At 41.3% G+C, this 10,095-nt stretch overlaps 1 protein-coding gene across 3 annotated transcripts in view; it reads right to left on the bottom strand.

Annotated features, from left to right (window-relative positions):
* Cfap69 (cilia and flagella associated protein 69) overlaps positions 1 to 5,252 on the bottom strand; it is a 58,932-nt gene extending 53,680 nt beyond the window's left edge. Inside the window, exons 1-2 of one of the 3 annotated variants that reach the window (XM_029558337.1) lie at positions 4,421 to 5,252; positions 1,760 to 1,819 (exon numbers count right to left, since the gene is read on the bottom strand). In XM_029558337.1, the coding sequence (XP_029414197.1) occupies positions 1,760 to 1,819; positions 4,421 to 4,540 (180 nt within the window). In that variant the 5' untranslated portion in view covers positions 4,541 to 5,252. The remainder of the gene's footprint in view (positions 1 to 1,759; positions 1,820 to 4,420) is intronic. The other 2 variants (XM_008822513.3, XM_029558340.1) reach the window with 2 other exon arrangements.
* Positions 5,253 to 10,095: the final 4,843 nt, after the last annotated feature.

The following is a 10,095-nucleotide window of genomic DNA, read 5'->3' as shown; positions in this document are numbered from 1 at the left end:
CTCTCTCTCTCTCTCTCTCTCTCTCTCTCTCTCTCTCTCTCATGTGTGTGACATGCATTCCATGGCATGCATGTGGAGGTCAGAGGATAATAATATACAGTGATGGGAGTTGGGAGTTGGTTTACACTTTCTACCATGTATGCCCAGGCATGGTTGTACGGCTTGGCAAATACCTTTTACCCACTGAGCCATCTTGTTGGCCCCTGCCCTTTTCATCTTAAACTGCTCATGAAAAGTCTTGGCATTGTCTATACTTTTTTATTTAAACAGCCAATAAGAGCATTCTGTGGTTGTGTTTTATTTTTTAAGGAAATGCAGACATATTGGTAATTTAAAAATATCTTCACAAAAATCAGTCATCAAAAGATAAATTATTCTTTTATTTTTATTTATTTATTTTTTTATTCTTTTATTTGTTTGCCTACATGTATATATGTGGACCACTTGCATGCCTGGTGCCTTTAAAGTCCAGAAGAGGGCATCAGATCCCCTGTAACTAAAGTTACAGATGGTTGTGAGCTGCCACGTGGCTCTCTAGAAGAGCAGCAGGTGCTCTTAACTACTGAGTCATCTCTACAGCCCAAAAGGTAAATTATTTCTAATGATTTTTATTTTTCTTCTATATAAAAAAAGGAGAGACTAAAAATACTAAAACAGTAGCTAGATTTTAGTGTTTACTATTCGTAGACTGTTTCTTTGTTGGGGGGGGTTATCTCTGAGTCAACCTATTTTCTACTTATTAAAAATGTACAGTCATGGGGCTGGAGAGATAGCTCAGCGATTAAAAGCACTGGTTGCTCTTGCAGAGGATCCAGAACCTACACAGCGGGCTAATAATCATCCATAACTCCAGTTCCAGGGGATCCAACACCTTCTTTTGGCCTCTGTGGGGCACTGCACGACACAGGTACAATCACATACATGTAGGTAACACACTCATACACATCAAATATTTTAATTTTAAAAAAGTACAGTCTTTCCGGGCATGGTGGTGCATGCCTTTAATCCCAATCCCAGCATGCACAAGGCAGAGGCAGGCAGATTTCTCTGTGTTCGAGGCCAGCCTGGTCCTCGTAGTTGAGTTCAAGGCCAGCAGGGGCTACATAGTGAGACCCTGTCTCAAACCCCAACCTCTCCCAGAAAATAAATAAAAGTATAATCTTTTTTGAAAAAGACTATAATTTTGCACTGAGTGCTATGAGGCATTTTTATCTATAGTTGGGTAAAATTAGGACAGGGTTGTGTGTGAACGTGTGTGTATACACACTATCCTTTCCCTTAATACCTAAACTCTCAATTTTGAGTCTTATATCAGAAATAATTTTATTTCCATTATATTTCCATCATTTTCTCAGAATAATCATCTATACATTTCTACGAATGTAGATTTCATATTAGAAATTTTCTGCTGGTGCACTGAGGTGTTCTTTTCTTCCACTACTTTTCTTCCCTAGTCCTACTTGGTAACAAGCAGTTAACACAGGAGAGACGGCCCCTCCTCTGCTCTTACAGATCTTTCTGATTATAACTACCAAGGATTTGTCCATCTTATACAAAAGATGGTTCTCTTATTTCGGCCTCCCTACCTTGTTAAATATACTAAGTTTAAATTCCTCGCATATAAAACATATACTGTGTGAAAAGTTTTCAAGGAAAAGAAATGTGAGACTTACATTTGAGGGAATACCTTATTTGTGTTCAGAGAAATATGAGGTCCTAAGTGATGAGGCAGAGTTATCTTCTCTTAAAGGATACTCACCTTATCATTCTCTTCAAGCAGTGTGATGATGCGATTAAGGTCCATAGGCTTGAAAATACCCTAAAACGTACAGCTCGTATTATTCCACAGCATGGGAACTAAGACATAATAATCAAGCACACTATCTCCTGATTCCAACTTAGCACAAATCAGAGAAAGCCAAACAGAAACAGTCAACATAAAATATGCAGTTATGCTTCCCATATCAATCACAAAGGATGTTCAATCTCTGGCCTACCTCCTGCTTCTCCATAGCAAATCACCTCCAATCATCCTAATACCAATTCCTCCTCTCCCCTCAATCTAAACGTTCTGTGCTGGCCTTGGAGTCTCTGCCAAAAGCAAGTAATGACTTCTTCCTCACAGTGAGTTTTAAATAGTCTCTAATTAGGGTGGTCTTTATTTCCACAAGATTTAACCATAAGAATGCACTAATAAATTGATCACTTTGCTGTGTGGTGACCAAAGTAGAGAGGACTACACTGGAGGTAGGAAATCAGAGTGTAACCTCAGCAACTTCTATTCCAGAGGACCCAATGACCTTGGCTGGCCACCTTGGGCACCAGACATACACATGGTTGCAGACATGCACGGATGCACAAAACTCATACACACAAAATTAAAATAAATAAATTAATAATAATAATACAATTCCAGAGATACCATGAGTTTTAAGGCCAAAATAATAATGTAAACTTTAGCTGTTCCCTGGATAAGACATAATGGTGATGAAAATTGCCTATTTTCAATATATAAGGTACTATTAAGCTTTCTATGTGCATTATTTGCTTAAGCTATACAAATAATTTTTACATTTAATCTTTTAAAAATTATTTTTTACTTTTTGGGGAGTGCATGTGAAAGTCAGAGGGCTACTTGAAGGAGTTGGTTCTCTCCTTCCACTCTGAGGGTTGCAGGGATCAAAGTCAGGTTCCCTAGTGCCCTTACCTTCTGAGCCATCACCCCTGCCCTACATTTAATCTTAATAGAAGGGACACCTTACTATTATCAGCTCCATTATTATTGCCACTGATGAAGGATACTTGCTTTTGACCTCACAGCTGGTATGAGTGGCTTCACCTCACTTTTAGTTGTCTTTCAAGTTGGAGTGATTTGAAAGGACTGGAAACATTTAACGTACCAAAGCTCTTTCTCTACTGACTTGAACGAGGTCTAAAAGGTTATCATTTTAAATACTACTAGGAACACTAGACCCCACAGTGATTAAAGAAACTGTATAACTGCAGCTAATTCCTTATGGAATTAAAGTTCCTTATTTATATAAGGAAGTGCGTACACACACACACACACACACACACCCCACCGCACACACATGGATGGATAATCACTGAGATGTATCTTAATTCTAAAATGTTCTCTATTTTATTTATATTGTTAGGAACTTTTTTCCCATCAGTAGTTTCTTAAAAAAAAAAAAAAAAATGCTCCTAGAAGTAGAACCAGGAGTATGAATTAATGCAAATTGATTTCCTTTTCCTGGAAGAGAATCCTAGGCCCTTGAAGGAGGTATAGTAATGTAAGAATAATGGAAAGGAAAGAACAGGTAGAGAAGAGAGATACACAAACAAGTATTGCTGTTACTTCCTGTGTTATGGGCTTTTTTGTAACGACCTGTTAAAAATATTCTTCTCTTTGTTTGTTCTCTATGTCTACTTAGTGTAATATTTTCCCAAATAAAAGAACGAGAGCCAAACTCACCTACTTCTCAGTTTTGTGCTGCACCTATTGTAGCGGTAGTGCTGAGATTCCTTGCAGCTTTGGGAAGTGGAGAGCTGTGAAAGTTCACTCCACTTGGGCTGGAATGCCTCTACAAAACTGATTAGGCAAATTCCCCTGACGTCTACTCTTCAGGCAAACGTGCTGTTGCTCTGCAGGCTATTGCGTAAATGGGTGACTGTCCTCGGGGACCTCAATCCTATTCCCGCAGAAGAGGTCCCCAGTCAACTGGCCCCTCCCACAGAGCTCTCCAAGGCTCCAGGATATGAACGCAGGAGACAGAGTTCCTGACGCAGCTTGAGACTTTCGAAGCCTCAGCAGGAATTCCCATAGTGGCCCCTACACCATTGGTGCGGGCCAGGGCAGGATTTCTCTTTAGAATGAACGCAGATCCAGAAGAGGTTCCTCAACCCAACTTGAAAGAGTTTTGTATTTATAACAAAAACAAACCCCAAACCAGATATAAACACTATAAAGAAAAACCCTTTTCTTTTCAACTTTTCAACAACATCTGCTTCCTACCGAATGCAAGCTTTAGTAGCAGGGAATTTTAACATGGGGGGGGGGGGGGCTCTTTCTAACAGAGATCTACAGATAAAATCCCAGCGCAGGGATCTGGTTATCAAATCAAAAGTCTCTAGGAATTATTCCTTCCCTTCGCAGCAGCAAAGCCTAGACCACCCAGTTTAGCCACGTACTCCGCGCAGAGCAGGAGGCGGCGGTCCCCAGACTCGTAGGCTGACGCCAGCCAGCCCCCTCGCCAGAGGCGCTGCCCCCTGTGGACCGCTCGGCTCCCGGGACTTCCGGGCCGCAGGCTCCCGGGTCTCTACTCGGGTCAGCATTTCCACCAGGCTTCCCCGGAGCCTAGCCCCTGGCCCCAGGCCTCGCCCACTGCCTCGCCTCAGCCGCAGACCTCCGCCATACCTGTATCTCTTCATCCGGGCTCACCACCCCGATCACCGGGATTGGTCGGGGACTGATGGATTTGTTCCTGCAGGCCGGCTCGGGGGCGTCGGTGGTGGCCACGGCCTCCGCTGAGGACATGGCTGAGGGTTGCGACCCGGGGTCTTAGTGTGCCCGCTGCCGCAGAGCCCAGGAACCCCGCTTCGCAACGCCGAGGGCGGCCTGAGAGCCACTAGGGCCGCGAAAGGTCCCGAGGGTCCGTGCGTGGCCCGGGCCCCCGCGACGCAGCGGACATCATGCTGCAGCCGCCCACCCGCGACCAGGACGCCCGTGAGCGGTCCAGTTGTTAACACAAACCCAAACGTTGCTAGGGGCGGGGCCTACGGAAACCTGGAGAGCCAAACTTTCTCAAAGCGTCTGTGGATGAATGGTCTGCTGGGAGACGAGTGACAGAGACCTCAGCCTGGAGCGGTACCTTCCCATGGAATATTTCCGTCCTGTTGCACCGGGCCTTGCTTGATAGTGGCCCATGTGGGGCGGAGGAGAGGATGCATTCAGAGGGGATATGATGGGCATACTGTTGAAAGCCGGGTTTACCTTTCTCCAGAGGCAGGACCAATGTAACCTAAATTCCCAAGTTTTTACTTCTGTAATTTGGGGTTTAAGTGAACACTGAAGCAACCAAGGTATCAGTATTTAAAAGCTTTCAGGTGCTCGCCTAGAATGCTTGGGGTCCTGCTGCTGGATGTTCAGCAGAGCGTGGAGTGGGACGTTGTGTGTCAAATATGAGACTAGATCAACTTCACTCTTTGAAGCACCACTCTTTTCTTCTGTAAAACAGAATTCTTTCCAGGACTGAATGAAATGATGGCGTTCGATGGTGCTTGGCAAATAATAAGTACAAGATTATATCACATTTACTACTGCATCATCTATCCGTTGTACCCTGAATAAAGATGTAAAGGATCAAGACCTGATTGGGTTATAGCAACGATGATCATTACTCTTTGAAAACTTTATTTTTGAGATAAATGCCTCACTGAGATTTGCCTGCCTCAGCCTCCCGAGCGCTGGGATTAAAGGTGCATGTCACCACGCTTAGCCAACCCTCTCCACCTTCCATATGTTTGCGTGTGATGTGTGGGTCTGTTTGCATGTGTATGGGAGCACTTGTGGTGCCTGTTTGTGCCAGTGCCTGTAGAAGTCTGAGGCTGATACCGGGATTTTCCTGGATTGCTCTTCCACTTTATTCATTGAGGTAGGTCTCTCAACCAAGCCCAGAGCACTTTTATAACTATTAATCTCACTACCCAGCTTGCTTCGGGATTCTATTTCTCCATCTTCCACGCCCACCCGACATTTATGTTGGTTAGAAGTTTGGAATTCCCATCCTCTTGCTTGCCCTCTTGCTTGCAAACAAGCACTTTAAACCAAAGTGCTTTCTCCCTAGGATCCTTTAGCCCTTTTGATGTTTGATTGATTGAAGCAGGGTTTCACTATGTAGCCCTGACTGGCCTAAAACTCTAACTCACAGAGTTTGGCCTGACCCAGCCTCTGGAGTCCTGGGATTAAAGGCATGCACCATCATGTGTTAATGGGTTTTTAAAAAATTATTATTATATGTATATTGGGGGAGGGGTGCATGTGCTGGTGTGAATGCAGGTGCTGAAGCCTCCTGGAACTGGACTTGCAGTAACAGTTGTGAGCCGCCAGAAGTGGGTTGCTGGGTATTGAATTCTGGTCCTCTGGAAACGCAGTACACTGTTGTTTCGGCAACAAGGTAAAACTGGTAAGGGTATTTAAACGCCAGTGACTCTGAAAAGTCCGACTCTTCTCACTGGACCTAACTGTAGAAACTTGACGAATGGACAGTGAGAGATTAATGTTAACCAACTGTGTACAGACCTGTGTTCTGAATGCTAGAAGTCAAGGTTTTGGGCAAGATTGTTTTCTTCTTGGCTTGCTGTTTTCTCTCTTTTCTTCATATGGTCTTTCCTCTGTCCATGTCTATATTCTAATTTCCCAGGGATGCCAGTCATACTGGATTAAGGCCCACCAATCTCCAAGTAGAGTTACATTCTGAGTAGAGGGGGTTAGGATTTCAACAAATGAATTTTGGAAGACACAATTCAGTTCAGTAGATCCCATCATCCTTTAGGTTATAATCTGAATTCTTATAAACCATAGATTCAAGAATACACTATGCCTAATTAAGGCAATACTAAAATTCCCACCCATAAAACATGTAGTGACCAAATGCTGACCTGATATAATAATCTTCCACTGTACCTTTAATCGGTGTGAATCTGTCCTCAGACCTTTCAACAAATCTGGATTTTGATCTTTCAGGATCCTGTGTCTAAAGTTGCCCAAAATAATTTATTTCCTGCTTCATTCTCCATTCAACAGTTTCACCTGTGCTAATCTGTTTCCTGACCCTTCCATAAACATACAACAATCAATACTTTGTTAGGGAATGTGATCCCTGGGGAGCAGAAGGGGAAAATGAAGGTAAGGCAGTAGAGATAAGGACAGAAAAAACAGATGTTACTGAACAAGTCATGGCTTCCAAACAAGTGCAGTTAATTGCTTGACTTTATATGATATTGCCAGGTCTGCTGAATTGCACTTAACAATCCACCTGGGGGAAATGAAGGAAGAGTGCATTGCTTCACTCCATCTTGTGCTGAATCTCCTTGGTTAAAAGTTCACCCTTCAATAGGTTTGACAGATTAATCAAAAAAGAAAAAAAGCAAAGGAAAAAAGGTCATGTAATACTTGTTTAAAATACCTAAGTAAAAAGTTATTTATTGTTATCATCTGCGATTCCAATTTAACTGAGAATCCTATGTTTTATCTGGCAGCCCAGCTGTCAGGACTCATAGTCAAGCATCTTCATGCAGATCCTCAGAGGTCAATTTCTCCCTCTCTGCTGCATGTGGGACTCAACATAAGCTAGTGTGGCAGTGACAGTGGCAGCAGCACAGGCGTCTTCTCTAGGAGGACAGGGCAGCTCCAGGCCACTGGCCAGGAGGCAAGCCATGAAGTGGGGGCAGTGGTGGGGAGGGATGTGTGGTTGAAGCAGGAGGAAGTAGGCATAAAAGAGATGAAGAGCATAATTTGCTGTAAAAACGAGTCATGTCTCTTTAGTACCTACTGTACATATTGTACTAGATGCTGGTGACTTAGCAATGGCTAACACAACATCCTTGCTACCAGGGAACTTATAGCTTAAATGCTTAATGAAATAATTTTAAGAGTCTCACCTCATTAAATGGCTACTTTGGTAAAAACAAAACAAGCACGCCCCCATCCCCCAACAAAGCTATCGCTTGAATTGCTTTCTGGATGCTTCTAAAATGAAATACAGACATATTAGATAACCTCCACCAAATATTTGTATTATTCAGTAAGATAGAAAAGTCCATTTGTGGGGGCTGGAAAAATGGTTTGGTAACTAAGAGCACTGGCTGCTCTTGCAGAGGACCTGGGTTTAATTCCCAGCACCAATGTGGCAGCTAACAACCATCCATAACTCTAGTTCCAGGGGATCCATCTACCTCTTCTGGGCTCTAGGGGCATTGCATGCAGGGTTGCACTTAACGTAAATGCATGCAAAACACTCATAAAATAAAAATAAATTAAAAAAATAATTAAATTATTAAAAAAGAAAAATCCATTTCAAAAGATGAAACATTACTTTTTATTGAAATGTTTATAAGCAGATCTATGAGAATGATATAAAAACATGGCATGTAATTTGTTAGCAATATTTTTCAGATTACAGAGCTTTAGCAAAAATGTATTAAACAATTACAAAGAAAAATTGTTCAAGTTTTGTACAAATTTGTACAAAGAAAATTGTACAAGCTAATATAAAATACCTAATGAAAGATGAAGGCAAAAATTAGCATAATTATCTAACAATAGAAAATTAATTTCAATGTGAATTGCATATTATCCTTTAAATGCTGTTAAAAGTAAGAATTATTGCAGTCTAACTTATTCAACAGGGTTAAATTGGTATGATGACAAAAAAACTAGAAAGGATTAGTTTAGACTTCATGAAACACAGACCTTCACATTGAAAATGGTTTAAAGTCAAGAAAAAGCATTAGACTTAGAGGGCCTTAGAGGAGTTATCAGCTCCAGTAATCTCTAATCTCCTTTCCTTGGAGTATGGCCTTGACCCTCTGGGGACAGTTGTTTATCTACAACCTCAGCAGCAAGATGGTGTGCTGATGAACACTGGCTGCTCTTCTTGGAGTAACCACTGGCCAGCTCTCAGTCACACTGACAGCTCTTAGACACATGAACACCTGTACACTGCAACCTCAGCAGCTCCAGTAAGGTGAGCAGGCCATGAGGGATACTGTCCAGTGCCTGTTCCCACTGAGCACCTGACAGCTATGGAGAACATTTAAAGATCTGAGAGAATAATTCTTTAAAGTTGGCAATTTGGAAATCACACAGAAGCACACGCTTATGCGTCTGTGAATTAATTTAAATACTGGGAGAGTCCCTACAGCTACTGGGAAAATTCCTGTAGTCTGCTTTAATTGCAGATGAATGCATGATGGAAATTTAGTGGTTTGCAAAGTTAAGTAATGCACCACATAAAAGACAGCAAAGAAGCCAGGTGTGGTGGTGCACGCCTTTAATCCCAGCACTCCGAAGGCAGAGGCAGGTGGATCTCTGTGAGTTCAAGGCCAGCCTGGTCTACATAGTGAGTTCCAGGATAGCTGGGGCTACAAGGAGACCCTGTCAAAAAAAAAAAAAAAAAAAAAAAAAAAAAAAAAAAAATCAGCCAGGCATGATGGGACATGCCTTTAATCCCAGCACTGGGAAGGCAGAGGCAGGCTGATCTCTGTGAGTTCCAGGCAAGCCAAGGCTACACAGTGAGACCCTGTCTCAAAAATAAAAATAAAACACTTTTAATATCATATGGATAGAATCTCTGAAATTTAAGCACTTTATCATTTTGTCACACTAAAATATTGAAGAACCTGTTCATTCCTGTAATATTCACTGTTCAAAGAAAAAAAAAACCAATTATTTCCACTAAAATTATTACAGTTTCATTTGGGGTTAATTATATAGACTGAAAATATGCCAGAATTTGTCCTACTGAATTATGAGCTATTGAGGGCTGAACATTTCATTTTCATGAGAACACATCACAATATGACCTTAACACTGGGTGGAGGTGTGTTGGCTTACACAGCACTACATTGTCATGAATTTAGAAAACAATTTCTATTACAATATTTTAGTCTGTTATTTCAAAACTGGACTTTATAGATGGATGCAGGTTTAATTAGTTAATTGTTCACAGTATTCCTAAAGAATTTATGGTTCTTTTATTTTAAATGTCACATAAAATACCTAAAATTCATAAATCTTTTTTGGAGGGGAAAGTATAGAATTTATTTTGAAACAGTTTTAATGACAAAAGACAATTTAAAAGGAGACTTTTGTCACATTGCATAATGAGTAAATAATGTAAAGTTGAATATATTCTGAAGCCCTTTTACAGGAATAATTTTCATAATTTGAAAGTAGGAAGATATTTTAATTTATTATCAAATTAATTTTGAAAATAAAATTCTTTAGTCAATTTGAAGTTATGCTAATTTACAGGCTATTGATCAGGCAGTTTTAACTCTTTAACCACCCTCTATGTTGCACAAAATAAT

Source organism: Nannospalax galili, unplaced genomic scaffold (genome assembly GCF_000622305.1).
Source record: "Nannospalax galili isolate Female #2095 unplaced genomic scaffold, S.galili_v1.0 scaffold85, whole genome shotgun sequence".
Lineage (NCBI taxonomy): Eukaryota > Metazoa > Chordata > Mammalia > Rodentia > Spalacidae > Nannospalax > Nannospalax galili.
The sequence above is the reverse complement of the archived record's forward strand: the minus strand, read 5'-3'. Positions and strand labels throughout refer to the sequence as shown.